The sequence below is a fragment of the Danio aesculapii genome, chromosome 13 (assembly GCF_903798145.1).
Source record: "Danio aesculapii chromosome 13, fDanAes4.1, whole genome shotgun sequence".
Classification (NCBI taxonomy): domain Eukaryota; kingdom Metazoa; phylum Chordata; class Actinopteri; order Cypriniformes; family Danionidae; genus Danio; species Danio aesculapii.
Window position 1 is genome coordinate 32,665,019 of NC_079447.1, and position 18,040 is coordinate 32,683,058.

The window sequence follows — 18,040 nt, forward strand, 5'->3', positions numbered from 1 at the left end:
TTATTGTTTAATGGAAAGATCGAAATTGATGCAATAACCCTCTGGGGTCTGCAGGGGCTTTGAGACACTGAAGAAGTTTTCAGTTTTAAAGTCTGACACTGTATTCAACACAAATTGTACTACAATAATATATAATCATTTAAGTACAAGTCTAAAGTATTTTTAAGAAAGAAAAGGGATATGATTGGTTAGTAAAATGATCTATTCAGTTGAAGTCAAAATGAATAACTCTCCAGTAAATCTGTAACTCTTTGAAAAACATTTCCCAAGTGATGTTTAACAGAGACAAGAGAACATATTTAACATAATAAATTTAATAAATAGTTTCTAATGACTACTTTCTTTTGTCTTTGCCATGATGACAGTACACATAATATTTTATTAGAGATGTTTCAAGATTCTAGTATTCTGCTTAAAGTGCAATTGAAAGGCTTTTTTAGGATACTAAGCAAATTGGACAACAGTGGTTTGTTCTGTAGTCAATCTGAAAATAATAATTTCTCAAGGGGGCTAATAATATTGATCTTAAAAATAGTAAATATATGTATAATCGTTGGTTCGAGCCTTGGCATTTCTGTGTGGAGTCTGCATGTTCTCCCCATGTTCACATGGGTTTCCTCCGGGTGCTCCAGTTTCCCCCACAGTCCGAAGACATGTGGTATAGGTGAATTGAATAAGCTAAATTAGCCGTAGTGTATAAGTGTGTGTGTGTGTGTGAATGAGGGTGTATGGATGTTTACCAGTACTGGGTTGCAGCTAGAAGGGCATCTGCTGTGTACAACATGTGCTGGATAAGTTGGCGGTTCATTCCGCTGTGACGACCTCTGATGAATAAAGGGACTAAGCCGAAGGAAAATGAATAAATTAATAAGCTGTATGTAACAGAGGCCAGTTAGCGAAGTGCAGGTAAACCTCACTCCTCTGACCTCTAAAGGTTATCTTATCCTCTTTGTTAGAGCAACCGACTCTCATACTAAGAATCACCGGTTCAATCCCAGCTCAGACCGGGGTGGGTGCAATAGGACCGGTGGGTTACACATGGGGGTTCGTCCGGGATGGAAGTGAGGTTTAGGGGGGTGAGTGTAACGGAGGCCAGTTAGTGAAGTGCTATGCATATAAACCTCACTCCTCTGACCTCTGAAGATGCTCTAGCAACTAACGCTAGAGGCCATGGTCTTTAGGCTCCTTGTTAAAGTGCAACCGACTCCCATAGAAAGAATCGTCGGTTCAATCCCAGCTCAGACCGGGGTGGGTGCAGTAGGACTGGTGGGTTACACGCACAACAGTTTTTAATAGTTTTTCTTGAGCACCAAATCATCATATAAAATTATTATTTTGTATTTATTCATTATAATAATTAATAATTCATTCATTGCTTTGTAATACTTCATATCAGAACCATCTTTAAATTTGTACAAAAAATTATCTATAATAATTATCTGCTTGCTTCTTATTAACATTCATAACAAGTGGTGAAACACAAATGCCCTCACCAAGCGTTTTAAACCAGTTCTGCTTTTCAAAAAACAATAAAAGGTAAATATAGCAGAACTAAACAGTGGTTGCAATTACTATTAGGAACACACAACTGGCGGTATTATGAATGCATTAAGTCAGGGATGCCAAAACTCAATCCAGGAGGGCCGGTGTCCTGCATATTTTAGTTCCAACCCCAAATAAACACAACTAAACCAGCTAATCAAGCTCTTTCGAGCTATACTAAAAACTTCCAGGCAGGTGTGTTGAAGAAAGCTAAAGCTAAACATGCAGGACACTGGCCCTCCAAGAGAAATATATTCACATAATAATATATTTTACAGAGGCTTCCCAAATAATCAAGATTATCAGAAGCTCCCAGTGCCTGAACAGTCTATTGAAATACAGTTCAGAGTTCCTGGTCATTACTAATTCTTTTAATTCAATGCCACTGCAGTTTAAATGCCTGATTACTACTGATGCTGCCAGATTGTACACTTGCAGTGTTTGCTGTACATTTGCTGATTAAAATATTACATCAAAGTTGCACACAAGGCACTCTATGCGAAGACGGCAAAAGCTTAAATAAGACTCTTCAGTCATTCAGGCCATAACTAGACTCTCGTGATATTATCCAAAATTCTAAATTTGCCACTGAGAAATTGTTGAGCATGTTCATGGTCTCTGCATATGCTCCACTGATTAATACTGGCAGTTTCTGCGATAGTTGCAGGTTTGGTTAATCATCGGGGGTTTCTTTTACCTCCGGTGCCAGATACTCTGGCGTCCCACAGAAGGTCTTCATGGTAGCAGCATCAGTGATTCCTTCTTTGCAGAGGCCAAAGTCTGTAATTTTGATGTGACCATCTTTATCAAGCATCAAATTCTCCAGCTGAGCAGAAAAGAAGAGAGAGAAAGTTAGTCAAAGCAAAACTGCCATTGTTATCAACACAAAAACTCTCTTCAAACTGGCTTCAAATGGTTCCTTTTCCTTGCCGTTTCAAATGAACACCATCAGTGCTTCATAGCCTTACTGACCCTGTTTCCACCTAATATTAAATCTGCGGATTTTATTAAAAATATTAAATGTGCAAATGTTCAGATGACTTTGTGTTTGCAGGAATACCCTCTTCTCACTACACGTCCCAAAACAATCAAATGTTAGATTAGTAGGCAGAGAGTAGGTGGTCTTTTCTGCCTGAACACATTCAACCGCATTAGTGTTTACACTTTGAAGCTATCAGATCTAATATGTTTCCAACATGGAAATGGTTTGAAGTGGATGAGCTCGAAACATGTTAGGCCCTGTTTATGTCAGTATTTAGCATTATCTACTTGTGTCTGGATCAATAAATACATCTTAATACCAACTGCATATGCGCCATAAAAGTTTGAGTTCACAATAAAATACCCAGTCCTCATAACCCCTCTGGCTGTCCTGATCAAATATATTAAAGTTTAGAAAAAAAGAGAAAAGAAAGACGCTAAAAATGTCAAGATTATTAACTTGTATGACTTTTTAACACCAGAACTACCAGAAGTTTATAACAACTAGAATGGCCGTAGAGGTCGTTCTATTTAAATTCTATTAAATTTTGTATTTTGTGATTCAAGTTTTTGAGATTGTGATTCAACAAGTGTTTTACGGTTTTACAGTTGTGAATTGCATTATGGGATGTTGATCTCTGGTTGAAAATGTAACTCTACCGTTTAACAAAGTTGCCTTTAGTGACACTTTAGCAGTTTGAAATAATATAATGTTTAAGAAATAATATAAAGAGGAAAAAAGTCTGCAAAATGTACTGGCAGTTTATTACAAGGTTTTTGTTGCATAATATACAGCACCAGGGGAGGCACAATGGCGCAGTGAGTAGCGATGTCACAGCAAGAAGGTCGCTGGTTCGAGTCCTGGCTTGGGTCAGTTAGCATTTCTATGTGGAGTTTGCATGTTCTTCCTGTGTTTGCGTGGTTTTTCTTTGAGTGCTCTGGTTCCAAAGACATGCGCTATAGGTGAAATGGGTAAGCTAATTGTCCATAGTGTATAGTGTCCATAGTGTAATGTACTGGTCCTTCAGGTTGGGGGTTGAGCATTGGGCTAACGTCCCACCTTATAAAAAATAGATGTTAATTATATTGACACTATTGATCTTGAAGCAGAAGAGGAATAAAGCCTTTTTTTAAATAATTTTTTTATTATTTATTTATTACTTTTATTATTAGTTTTTGTTTTTTTATTTTTTATTATTGTTTTTTTACATTTACTGTGTTCTATAATAACTATATTGTTTTTATGTTATTGGTTCTTAATTGTGAAAAAGCAGAACAGTGCATTACTTATTTTTGGATGTATATGATATTGTATCTGTACAAAAAGTTAATTTATATATTTGGTTAAATAAAAAAGAAAAGAAAATTAGCTGTTACGAAACACCAACATGGTGCGGCTAAATATTAACTTCGATATAAATGGCCCTCAGAGTAAGTAATATACAGCACCAATAGAGGCAATATACTATTAAACCATTAAAACTTTTCAGAAAAGTCACTTTTTTGAACTTTTGAACTTTTGAAAGTTGTTGGAAGAAAGTTAAAAGTCCCAATATGCAATTCAAAAGCATAAAGCCCCGGTCAGATCACACAAATTTGTCATGATTTCGGCACGATTTCCTTGACGTAGGGTGTCGTGGGGATTCGTAAACGACAAATGGGCATCGTGACACAAGATTCAATCGTTTCTTCTCATGTAATGAGGCATAGTTCAGTTCACGACAACTGATACCATGCCTGCGACGCCTCACAAAACCATCGCAGAAAGTCTAGCATGTATAATTTTTTTCTCGTTCTTCACGACGAGTTCCGACTGGGTGACTGTGCAAAATGAGCACAAAATTTCTTGGTTTTATCAGTGGGTGCTGCCGTTAAGGCACCCGTCAGGTAATCAAAACAATAGGCTGCATATTTACTTTAGGGTGTGTTACGGGTGGATAAGATCAGTCATTGGTTATGCAAACTTTAACTACCTTTTCTAAAATATTAAAGTGTTTTAAGCTATTTCATTTGACAGAATGGCACAAATAAGCAGACATCATTCTCACAACTAGTTTCTGTGTTCTCTCAGCCTTCTGATCGAGTTCGTTTGTCCAAAGTAATCTGGGTAATGTTCAGTGCTGCGAATACATTGCAAAAGCATTTCCTGCTTATTCAGATTTGTCATTAATAGTGAAAACAGTTTAATATAGGATTGTCTGAAATTTAATTTTCGAATTAATTTTATTTAGGATTGATTATTATTTTATTTAAAAAACCAACACAATCTCACAGCAATTCGTGTTTTGGCACATATAGCGGACTTGTTTTGAAGCACTTCACCTCAAATGAAATTAGTTTCAAAAAGATTTATTTCCAAAAAATATATACAAATGTTTTGTTTTTTTTTGTGCCCCTCCACTACTCAACTATACAGGTAGATGATTTGTTTCGCTCTGAGGAAAATAAGGATTTAATGAATGCTTCACTGTGATTGTATCACAAATCTCAGTTTTATATTTGCACATTTTTTATTATGTCATTATTTTAAAGATTATGTCTTGAGTATCTGACTTTATTTTGATGGTCCGTTTGTTGAATTTAAGTTACATTGCATATATATGCCAACTAATTCTCATTAGGTTATAAGTAGACTGTCAGGTTGGGGTTAGGATTGGGGTTGGGGTTGGGGTTAGTGTAAGTTGATATGTACCTTATAGTCAGTTAAATATCTGTTGAAGGAGCAGTATCAACAGATGTTAAGCAGACAGCAATACTCAAATGGACCATCAAAATAAAGTGTTAGCATTTAATTTTCTCCGTTTCACTAGCGGCAAGCTCAGGTGAGGAAGTGTTTAATAAGAAACCCATGGCAGGAAAATATAAATTTAGAATTTAAAGAATATATCTTAATATTAAAAAGGAATAAGTTTGATCCTATCCATGATGTAAAGAATGCCCTGAAATAATGTAGTTATTATTGTCTGCAAGCATCAGTGTTTATTGAGATTGAAATAAGATTAAAAATTAAAAATGAGATAAGAAATATCGTTATAGCAACACTTGTGACTGCACTAGGAAATAACACTCGTCGTAGACGTCACGGGATGACTGAAGAAGGAAGGAACATATAGTCTGGCACATTTGTTTCCCACGACAAGTCAAGATTTTATCAATAAAATAAATAATAATAAAAAAATAATAAAAATACATCGCATAATCTGACACAGTGACTTTCGTAACCGACAATAAAAATCTTGTGATCTGACCGGGGCTTAAATAAGCAAAGGAAAACTTAGTAGACCACCCACAAAGGTGCATAGCTCACTTTTTTTGGCAAGCAGGAGATTAGTGTTTTCACCACAGTGAAATGATTGTTTTTGAAAGTTTGAAAGACACGTCTCAAGTAAAGTTATGCTTTTGCTATCTAAAAGTTCTTTTTTTGTTAGCTGAAAATTGATAGGCAACAGAGGCACGCATATTCAAAGACAAGTAGCAGATGCTGAATAAATGTGGTCAATTTAATATTTATGGAATAACATGATATAACTTGTGTTTTGAATTTTTTATGAAATAACAATGTTAGAATTACATTTACAGTACACACAATTAGGAAAACATAGGGGTACTATTGTTATATAGTGTTTATTTTATCAAAGTTATTAAATTACAAAACAAAATGTGAAAATGACTACCTTGGTAGTTCTAGTGTTAAGGTCTTGAAATCACAATTATAAAATAAGCTTCCACATATTCAGGTTGCTGACAGGGTGATTTCAAATCAAACATGTATTTCTTTTTAGTTGTCTTAACTTATTTGAATGCCTGTTTGGTTTTAAAATATCTAGGATCATCTTGAGGCCGGGGTGACACGGTGGTTCACGATGGCTCACAGCAAGAAGGTCGCTGGTTTGAGTCCCAGCTGGGTCAGTTGGCATTTCTGTGTGGAGTTTGCATGTTCTCCCCGTGTTTGCGTGGGTTTCAAAGTCCAAAGACATGCGCTATAGGTGAATTGAATAAACTAAATTGGCTGTAGTGTATGTGTAAGAATAAATGTGTGGATGTTTGGTTCATTCCTCTGTGGCGACCCCTGATGAATAAAGGGACCAAGCTGAAGGAAAATAAAGGAATGAATGATCTTGAGGCCTTCCAAAAGTTAATTAAGCCACTAATTGTGTGCTGGACTCCTGAATAGAAACAACTGTTCTGCTTGTGTTAAATTGCAATAGCTTTTTTAGAGAACTCGTGCCACTATTCTTAATTCATACTGTTAATGACAGCAAAAAAAAAAGCCCACAAAGACATGGATAATGTATTTATTCCCTGGAAGAGCGAAGAAACTTGGAGCCACAATAATTTAACCTTTCAATTTTAATGGCTAAGCTGTTTGTCCAAGTTTCTTGGCACTTCCACAACTGGCTTGGTCCAAGGCTGTGGGCAAAACACTGTGTCATCATCCACAGCCGCCAGAGTTTGATGTTTCCAAAAACCAAAAGAAAAAAAAAAGCCTCAAACTCTAGAGCTTTTAATTACATTTCCCGCATCCCATGACATGCGCGCAGATAAAGGCAAAGCAACGGAACAAAACCTTCTCTCTAAATATATGAATTCTTCCCCGTTTTGGTGTTTACCTTGAGATCCCGGTACACAATCTTGGCAGAGTGCAGGTAGTCGAGGGCGGAAACGATCTCGGCGCCGTAGAAGCGCGTGCGGTCCTCCGAGAACACCCGTTCTCTCGACAAATGGAAAAACAGCTGCAGGGTAAACAGCAGGGACAGGATTGCAATAATTACTGATTTATTGGAGGAAATTAACACAACACAAACTGCCTCACATCGCCATATTGAGATGATAGATGGCGAGGCCCTCGGAGGACGCCCAGCGAACCCAGACAGCAGCTGGCACATCATCCCTGGCTTTCCAGAGACAGACCGGCGCGGCCTGTTAAATCAGCATTTTAATCAATACACCAATCTTGTTAAAGGCAGCGCCGCGTGCTCATGGGCTAACGCTCCATTACGGCGGCCCGTCCCACGCAATCATCTCTTCCGCCGCATCTTTACGGAGCATCCCAAGTCAGATGTCAAGGGTTTCTGTCAACTGTCTGGCCCTGGGCTCCACTTGAACCCGCCGTTTAGACATTAGCCACAAGTCTGTGTATTAATTGCTGTGGGATGTTTGAGTATGTGTGTCGCGGGAGAGCCGGAGGAGGACAGGTGTGCCTTCATCAGAGCTCTGGCAGCTGTGGATGGGACGGGCGCAGCGGGCGGAGGTCAGGAGCTCTGGCTGGAGCAGGCTGGGGGAGCAGGTGACATTGCAGGCTCGGGGAAAATGAGAGTGAGATTGCCGACTCTCTGATTAAATGGCTCCGCTGGTGGTGGAATTTCATTTATCAAAACTTGAGCCCCTCAAGATGGAATGGCGCGCTCTGCCATATCAACAGAGCGATGCTGGCAAAGCCTTACCGAGTTCATCCTCGACAAAACTTTACAATCACAGACCTTTTTTTCTTGTTTGAAAAAGTTATTAGAGGCCAGTTTGACTGACATACTGTACTCATATGACCGGCTGTAAGGGGCTGTTCAATATAAGCTGTACTCATTAATAGTCACAGCTATGATCAACAGTGAACACATGTGCTAGGAGGGAACGTATTATTTCCTAATTGCTCAACCTTTCATGTCACTTGCATTTATTCAAAAATGTTAAAATACGTCTAGTCCAAAAAAATGAAAAAATAAAAAGTCTTACACTACAGCTAAAACGAATAATACATGTTTAATTTGTTCTATCAATTGATATTGCAAAACAATAAAATAAAAATATCTCAATATTTAGTTTTCAAAACTTTGTATAAAACAAACTTAAACATAAAATGTGTTGCTGTTATTTATTATTTAATTCAACTTCAATTTAAATTCAATATTATTATTAGTATTATTATTATTATTATGAGTTGGTGGTTCATTCCGATGTGGTGACACCTGATTACTAAAGGGACTAAGCTCAAAAGAAAATGAATAAATGAATGAATGAATTATTATTATTATTATTATTACTACAATTATTATTCATTTTAGACCATTAAAACAGCAAAAATGAGGCATATATACAGTAATTATAATAAATAGTACAAATTATGATTTTGGGATGAATAAATCAATGTAAAAAATAAATTAATAATAATAATAATAATAATAATAATAATAATAATTCTTAACACTTAATGACACTTAGTCATTAAGCTTACAAAAAATTCAAGTAAAATATGGTAAAATAATTTAAAGATAATATAATTCAATATCATATTTGTACATTCATTTAAATATTTAGACATTATTATTATTATTATTATTATTATTACTATTATTATTATTATTATTACTATTATTATTATTATTATTATTATTATTATTATTATTATTATTATTATTATTCTTATTATTATTATAATTATTATTATTATTATTATGTTTAGACCATAAAAATGATTTTGGGATGCATAAAATGATGCAAGTAATAATAATAAATATTTCTTAACCATTAAGTTTGTGGAAAAAAATGCAACAAAATGCAGAAATAATTTAACAATATAATATAATATAACATTATTATTACTATTATTATACATTTTAGACCATTAAAATAGCAACAAGGTGCATAAAAATGTAATAAAAAATACTATAATATAATATAAATAATATAATTATTATGATTTTGGGAGGCACAAAATTATGTAAAAATAATATAATAATATAATATAAATATAAAATAAATATAAATAATATAATAATAAATATAAATAATATAAATAAACTATAATATAATTATTATGATTTTGGGAGGCACAAAATAATGTAAAAATACTACTACTACTGATGCTACTACTACTACTAATAATAATAATAATATTAATAAACATTTCTTAACCATTAAGTTAGCAAAAAATGCAACAAACAAAATATATTAATATAATATAATATAATATAATATAATATAATATAATATAATATAATATAATATAATATAATATAATATAATATAATATAATAGAACGGAACAGAATAGGATAGAACAGAATAGAGTAGAATAGAATGTTGCCATTTGGACATTATTCTTTATATTTTTACATTAATATTATTACTAATAATTTTAGACCATTTAAAAGGCAAGGTACATAAAATGTAATAAATATTACAAATTATTATGATTTTAGGAAGCATAAAATAATGTAAAAATACTATTACTACTATTATTATTATTATTATCATTATTATTATTATTATACATTTCATAACCATTGCTTGCAAAAAAATCATCAAAATGCAAAAAAATTGTAACGATACACTAATGTAATATAAAATAATATTTGCTGCTACTTGTAAATTAATTTTAATATTTATACATAATAATAATTATTATTACCATCATCATCATGATTATCATGATTATTATTATTATTATTATTATTATTATTATTATTATTATTGGTTCTGGATATCTGTAAATGTTATTAGACACCTAAACATAACAAGTCAGTTGTTTCTAAGAATATATGAGAAATTCCTATCAAACTGTGAATGAATCATAACACATCATCATCATGCACTTCTCTCTTGCACTTAACTTTTCACTGCTAACAGATCAACATTTATAGCTCACTGCAGCCACAACAGAGTAACCAGATATTAGTGACGGCATTACGACAGAAATAGACAGTCTGACAACACAGACGAAAAGACACACACACACACACACACACACACACACATGTACGTACCTCTCCTCCATTGACATACTCCATCACGAAGCATAGGCGGTCTTTTGTTTGGAACGAGTACTTCAAAGACTGAAACAGCAGGTGGATACACCATTAGAGGAAAAACAAAACAAAAGAAAAACACACACACACACACACACACAGAAAACTAAAACAAACGCAACCTGAGAGACGCTCATCAAAATGTATGCGGCGAGAGCAGCGTTTTCCTCCAGAGGAAATGAAAGGAGCGTTTTGAAAAAAAAATGAAAAGCTCTGCTCCTTCTCGCAGGCCTTGATGCTTAACTTTGAGGGAAGGTGAAGTTTACCAGGGAACACCAGCTTGACTGACAGTAGTAAATTGTTTTTGCTAAACCTGCTGTGTACGTTGCGTGCTATACAACAGCATCTGGAGTGTCAGAAAATTACCTCTCGCTGGCGACTTCTCAACAGATGCACAGCTACGTTTAGGCCGCTAATTTATTACAGTTTATTCTCTACATTATAATGAGGCTCGAGGGAAAAGCCAATCATATAGACAAAAGCATTGCGAAGCTTTAAGGTCTCTGTGAATCCGCTCCGAATGATCGTTACAATTATGAAACGTGCACTTACGGTTAAAAAAGGATGTCTGGTGTTTTTCAGTACTCTGCTTTCTGTGAGCGTGTGGGCCACTTCGTCCTATGGGAAGAAAGAAGAGGTGGATGATTGTTGTTTTTTAGAGATAAATCATTTGCTTATGGTACATGTGCACTATGAAGACAGTCTTTTGAGTACTGGATATAATGAGATTGTATTACAAAGCATCTTGGGACTTCTAAGTAAAGAATGAGATTAAATTGACACTCTATAACTGTTACAAAGTGTCCTAGATTATCAGCAGACAATACAACATGCCGCGTTTCTAATGTGCACTGTTCTTTCCAGAAAATAAGTCACATCTGACAATGGCTGTGGTATTATTTTGTAAATATAGATGTAATTGTGGTCTGGAGTGTTCTGAGTTTGTCCACTTTTGACCACTCCTAGAAGTCAAAATGATTAGCCCTCCTGCAAATCTTTTTTCTTTTTCAAATATTTCATAAATGATGTTTAACAGAGCAAGGAATTTTTCACAGTATTTCTTATAATAGTTTTTCTTCTGGAGAAAGTTTTATTTGTTTTATTTTGACTGGAATAAAGGCCGCTTTGACTTAAAAACAAAACAAAAATATTTTAAGGTCACAATTATTAGACCCTAAAGCAATATTTTCTTTTCGGTTGTCTACAGAACAAACCATCGACGAGATGATCCCAAGGTTTCCATATCCTGGACCAGGCCGTATCCTGAGCAGCTACTGTGATGGTCATGGAAGAGTGGAGAACATGAGACTGATTCCTGTGAAGCTCCAGAGACAGACGAGTCTTCGCTGAAGCCAGCTTCCAGCCTCCGCCACTGAGACTGCAGCTCTGCATGAGACGTTTGGCCAGCGGAGAAATTAAAATGATCGTGCTCAACTGAGCCTGGTTTCTCTCAAGGTTTTTTTTTCACATCTGCCATTAGCGAAGTTTTTTTCCCTCTCCGCTGTCGCCACTGGCTTGCATGGTTCAGGATCTATAGAGCTGCGCATCGTTGGATTTGCTCTTCAATATTTGGACTCTCAGTAGTGATTATTAAACCACTCTGAACTGAGCTAAACTGATCTGAACTTAAACACTACAAACTGAACTACACTGTTCCTATTTACTATTTACTATGACCTTTTATGTGAAGCTGCTTTGACACAATCTACATTGTATAAGCGCTATACAAATAAAGGTGAATTGAATTGAATTGAATTGAATCGTTATACAATGACTTGCCTAGTTACCCTAACTTTCCTAATTAACATAAATAACATAGTAAAGCCTTTAACATGTGCTGCAGATGATGTGACAATAAAAGTGATTTGAAATGTCACTTTAAGCTGTATAGAAGTGTCTTGAAAAATATCTAGTCAAATATTATTTACTGTTATCATGGCAAATATAAAATAATCAGTTATTAAAAATGAGTTATTAAAACTATTATGTTTAGAAACGTGTTAAAACAATCTTCATTCTGTCAAACAGAAATTGGGAGGAAAATATACAGGGGGGCTAATAATTCAGGAGGGCTAATAACTCTGACTCTTCAACATTTGACCAGGGGTGTGTTTCCGAAAACCATCGTTAGCCAACTAAGGTCGCAAGTTTCGTTTAACAAACATAGTTCGTTTACTTAGTGTTTCCCAAATACGTCACTTCAACGAACATTCGCAAACTGCATCACAAATGTGTACGCTTGTAACTACACCCCTAGAGCTGTAGTTAAGCATAGTTCCTGGTTGTGTTCTATTTCCAGTTATCCCCCCTATGCCCTATTCCTTTTGAACCTTCCAACATTTAAACTTTTAAAATGATTTAAAAAAAAAAAGCATTAAAGTCATCTCTTTTATTTCTGCAGTGGTTTGAATGTGTCACAGTTGTAAAATTAGACTTTTCAAAAAATAAAATAAAAAATAAATAAACAATATCCTATTTAATAATAATAAAATAATAATTATGATGATAATAATAAAAATAATAACAACAATTAGCATTATTTTGACTTTTTTTTAATAAATAGCCTACTGTAATTCTATATGACATGATTTATATATATGATTATTGTGTAGTTTTATGTTTTAAAAAGGGATATGGAATATTCTCAATAATATTTGTAACGGAAACATTGGCTTTTTATGTGCAATTCACATATATTTCAGTTAATATAGTAAACGAGTGCATGTTTTTTACCAAAAGTAATATTGGATTTTTTTTTAAGTGCATGTGCTTATAAAACAATATAGTTTTTATAGTCATTTTCTCTAAAGAAGTTGTTACTCTGCCCCGTTTAGAGAATCATTATGGAGGTTTTACTTTATAACTAACGTGGTGCAAGCAATGAATCTGTGACAGAGAAACTACGGTTTTGGGAAACACTCATCACTACATCATTCACTTCCCAAACGATGCATCATACTATGATAGTTCAGCCGCTAGTTATGTCGTTGATTGGGAAATGCACCCCAGATTGCTTTCACAGTGGAAATGCTCATGTAGTCAAATGTGTTCAGACAGACACTAAAGATCACCTACAGTGTAAAAATGTCATTGATTTCAACTGAAAAAAAAAGTGTAAAAATGCTACAGTAAAAATCTGCAACCTGTTTAACACAAGTTTTCTTTATATGATGAAAAAGCATATTGACTTTCCCAGTATTCCCAGCATAACACTACACTATTTATATATATATATATATATATATATATATATATATATATATATATATATATATATATATATATATATATATATATATATATATATATATATATATATATATATATATATATATATATATATATATATTTGTTGACAATACGTTGACTCTTTTTTTTTTTTGCTGGTTTTCTCATTAGATATTTAGATAAGAGTTTAATATTACATCTAATGTTGATCAATGCTCATTGCATTACTTTAATTTTATGTATTATCATGTTGGTGTTTAGTAGTAATCAGTGTTTCCACGTTCCTGGAGGACCACCAACACTGCATGTTTGGCATGTCTCCTTTGTCTGTCACACCCATTACAGATCTTTCAGTCTCTGCTAATGCGCTGATGATCAGAATCAGGTGTGTTTGATTAAGGAGACATGGAAAATGTGCAGAGCTGGTGGTCCTCTAGGAACGTGGTTGAGGAACACTGGTGTAAATGACACTGAGCACCTTCTATATATTAGTAGGCTTCTCTGCTTGTGGGAAAAGTTGTTTGTGATGAGCTTTGATTCATTATGTCACTTTCTCATCCACACATGCTTAGGGTTGCGTTTTTGTCTGTGTAACAAAGCTACGCTGTGAGGACGTTAGTACTTCTAAACACTGGTGTATGACTATAAATTAATGAAATACGGTAACTTACCATTAACAAAATCATCAAACCATCAACTATCAACTTCAGCTTACCATTAACAAAATCTTTTACGGTCCTACCTTTTTTTGTAGGTAGAAATATTTTTGTTGTTTAACTGTAATATTTACAGATTATTATTTTCAGTGTACTCTCAACCTGATGACCATGCTCATTTAATTTCTGAAAGCATCCTTTTATTAAGTTTAAATAGTATGGTTTTGTGTTTTGCTCAGTTTGTTAATTGCAGAGGGTATATATGAAGCCATGGTGAATGGGTTGGCAGTACACCAGAGAAAAATGGAGTCAGTCATAATTTTTGACCACTTCAAATATGTATGTTGGAAAAATCCTCTTTTTGGAACAAATTTCTTTTGGTATAATTTCTAATACATATATAACTTCTATATGATTTCTTAATTTTAATTACATTTTTGGCAAGTTATGTACAAATTAAACAAGAAGAAGAAACAACATCAGAGGTGAAATGAAGTGCATTCAAGATAAATCCTGCTACCATACAGCCAAAACAAAAGGCCTGAACACAAATTGTTTTGCTAATATTAAATGTTCAAGTTTGGAGTAGTTTTGAATAACATCACTGTTATCTGTAAGACCGATATGTTTCAGTTTGATTCATTTAATCAAGTTACCAGGACAGGCTTGCTATTCTCTTGCCATTCTCAGCAGTGAAAGCCAGTGTGCACATCTGACATTTCAGACATCAGGAATATTGTGCAGAAAATTGTTCGAAGAAAGGGATGTTATGGACATTTTTAATTGCTTTAATGCTTATTGGATTCTTTCAAAAACTTTTTATTCTTAAAAAAGTATGATTTCATTTTATTCTTATTTGTAAAGCAAAATTATTACAGCAGTCAATTCTTTTAAAGTGAAAAAAGTAGTGTTCATTGTGCATTTTTAAGGTTAACAAGCATCTGATTAATTGATAGGGCGATGCGGTGGCGCAGTAGGTAGTGCTGTCGCCTCACAGCAAGAAGGTTGCTAGTTCGAGCCTCGGCTGGGTCAGTTGGCGTTTCTGTGTGGAGTTTGCATGTTTTCCCCGCATTCGTGGGGGTTTCCTCCGGGTGCTCTGGTTTCCCCCACAGTCCAAAGACATGCACTACAGGTGAATTGGGTAGGCTAAATTGTCTGTAGTGTATGAGTGTGTATGGATGTTTCCCTGAGATGGGTTGCAGCTGGAAGGGAATGCGCTGTGTAAAACATATGCTGGATAAGTTGGCGGTTCATTCCGCTGTGGCGACCCCAGATTAATAAAGGGACTAAGCGGAAAAGAAAATGAATGAATGATTAATTGATCTTTTTTAAAGCACAATATAAACAATCATTAATCATGGGAGCGTCTACAAACTGATATCCTTACAGCAAACATTCTCAAGTTTTCATCGTCTGCCATCTTACTGTATGAGAACACATCAATCTGACAGTCCCTTCTCAAGCGTTTTTCTGATCTATGTAGAGAAAAGCTTTCATCATATTATGTACTCAGAGAAACTCTTGCGTCTTCATGACAATCATTTCAAAATAACAACCCAGGCTCATTGAAAATATGTTCTTCAAGCTACTATTTAGCAGAACGTAAAATACAGTGCTATGGTTATGTTTCATTCGACATTTCAGATGACAAATCCAATAGAGGGTGCCGTTTGTGTATTTCTGAATCTGAAATAGCTAACAGAGTGTTGTGTTGTGTTTCAGATACTCATCCTTCTTGTACATGGTGGGCTTATACTGACAACCTGAACTGCATCAAAATAATATTTTATTAGTCGATAATGTGTCCCCAGTAGGTATCATATGTGAAACAAAATGAACAAAAGTTGTTTGCATCATGCTGGCTTCGTTTTACCTACACACTACTGTCAAACTTATGTTAAAGTATGTATGTGGGGTTTCACAAAAAAATTTAGGTTGAAGCATGTATTTCCAATGTGCCTGTTTTGCAAAATAAACATCTGTTTTTAATCAAAGTGCACTTTACTTTCTTGCCCTGTAACAGTTTTAGTTCTAAATTAGGTCCTAACTGAACTTACCACAGTTACCAAACATATAGAAATAGGATACAATTTTAAAGTTAGGATCTTTCTGTAATATGCCCCCAGGTTACAAGACAAACTAGCACCATTAACATATTCATGTGTCTGTCATACAGGACCAATCCAACAATTTTGCATGCTTAATGTTCACTGCATTATACACATCATCAAACCTTTTTGATGAAGAGGAAATCTGACTTATATTCTGGAAAGTAAGGCATTTTTTAAATGAAATGATTCAAACGTTCCTCATAATTCTTACCTTTGCTATAATAACTTCTTTCTTTAAAATTTTCATTGCATAATATTTCCCGCTGGCCTTCTCCCTTACGAGAATGACTTTTCCAAAGGTGCCTTTTCCCAATAATTTTAAGTAGTCAAAGTCATTCATTGTCTGAAAAAAAGAGAAAGAAAATGCAATAAACTGTCAGACATACTGAAATGCAGAGCACAATAATTATAGTCTACACTTCTGTTTTGTTAATGTAACTGTATGATAGCACGTCCACATCTCTAGAAACACAATCACAAATCTGCTGCGGGGATGAAATCCTGCTGCTCAGAGACTCCACCGCCACCAGCACACTGACATGTTTGTACATGAGCTTGTTGTTTAAAATGATGAAACTCTGAGAAATGCACTGCCTTAAAACACATTATCCAGAGAGTTTCATAATTTTGTGCAATTGAGTCGTAAGCTCAGTTTAATATATCCTGGATCGGCAGGGTTGCAGCATAACTGCAGCTGGAGGCGTGCATTGACAGAGCTTAGGCTCCAAAAAGAAAACTGACTGATTTCTACGACACTACATGGAGCATTTCTTGTAAAACAATTATAAAGTGGTTGTCTGGGAGTGTGCAATTGAAAATAAAGCCTGATTATCACAAGATCGTATTCACTTGAGGAGGGGACAACAAGCTCCAAAGAGCAGCTACAGTTTAAACTGCTGGAGTTCATGATATTGTATATCAAATTAAATCAACAAAAGTGACCTAACATAAACAAAAAATGAGATAATATACAAGTGTCTGCTTGTTAAAAATGTTAAAATAACAAAAAATATTACAGCATGAGTGTAAACAAAAAATAAAAAGTAAATTAATAAAATAAATAAACAAAAAATAAAATAAAAAAGTAAAAAAAAAAATGTTTTTTCTCTTATTTTAGAAGCTGCCACATTTCTTCATGACCTTCTCAAAAGCATTTCATATTTTGTCTTATGTTTAAGTGAATATTGTGTAAAATATTATAGTTTATAAACATTTATAAAAAGATATTATAAACACATTGTTTAATATTATAACATTATAACAGATGCAAAAAAATAATGACACACCGATTCTGATTAAAATATATAAATTAACTGTTAATACATGTATTTTATTTTATTTTAAGCAATTAAAACTTCCAGCTAGACTTAAAATGATAAATAATTCATATTTCAAGGATGTGCTGTGATTTGTAAAATGTTACATCAAATGATTCCTGTGCAAAATATGCCTGACAAGATTTTTAATTCATTCATTTTTTAATACATTTCAAAATGTTTGCTGCTTATTCAAACTACTTAATTAAAATGAGCTGAAACACAATTTTTGAGTTTTTTTGGAACAACTTAACTGTTGTATGTTTAATCCCCTTAAATTTGTAAAAACAATTAAGCTTTCTTAATAGATTTAGTGTTGGGACAACATGAAGGAATTGTGTGGAATTCAGCATTTTTACAGTGTAAATAAACTATTGTTAAGGTGAATGTCATTTTAGTGGGAGT

General features: G+C 34.1%; 2 protein-coding genes across 2 annotated transcripts in view; one reads left to right on the forward strand and one right to left on the reverse strand.

The window, feature by feature from the left end:
• LOC130239944 (serologically defined colon cancer antigen 8 homolog) overlaps positions 1-11,636 on the forward strand; it is a 130,114-nt gene extending 118,478 nt beyond the window's left edge. The window contains 1 exon segment of the mRNA XM_056471329.1: positions 11,532-11,636. The gene's annotated coding sequence lies outside the window, so the exon portion shown is untranslated.
• akt3a (v-akt murine thymoma viral oncogene homolog 3a) overlaps positions 1-18,040 on the reverse strand; it is a 199,854-nt gene that overhangs the window by 20,555 nt on the left and 161,259 nt on the right. The window contains exons 7-11 of the mRNA XM_056471330.1: positions 16,531-16,662; positions 10,877-10,942; positions 10,283-10,351; positions 7,134-7,256; positions 2,240-2,368 (exon numbers count right to left, since the gene is read on the reverse strand). Of these exons, the coding sequence (XP_056327305.1) occupies positions 2,240-2,368; positions 7,134-7,256; positions 10,283-10,351; positions 10,877-10,942; positions 16,531-16,662 (519 nt within the window). The remainder of the gene's footprint in view (positions 1-2,239; positions 2,369-7,133; positions 7,257-10,282; positions 10,352-10,876; positions 10,943-16,530; positions 16,663-18,040) is intronic.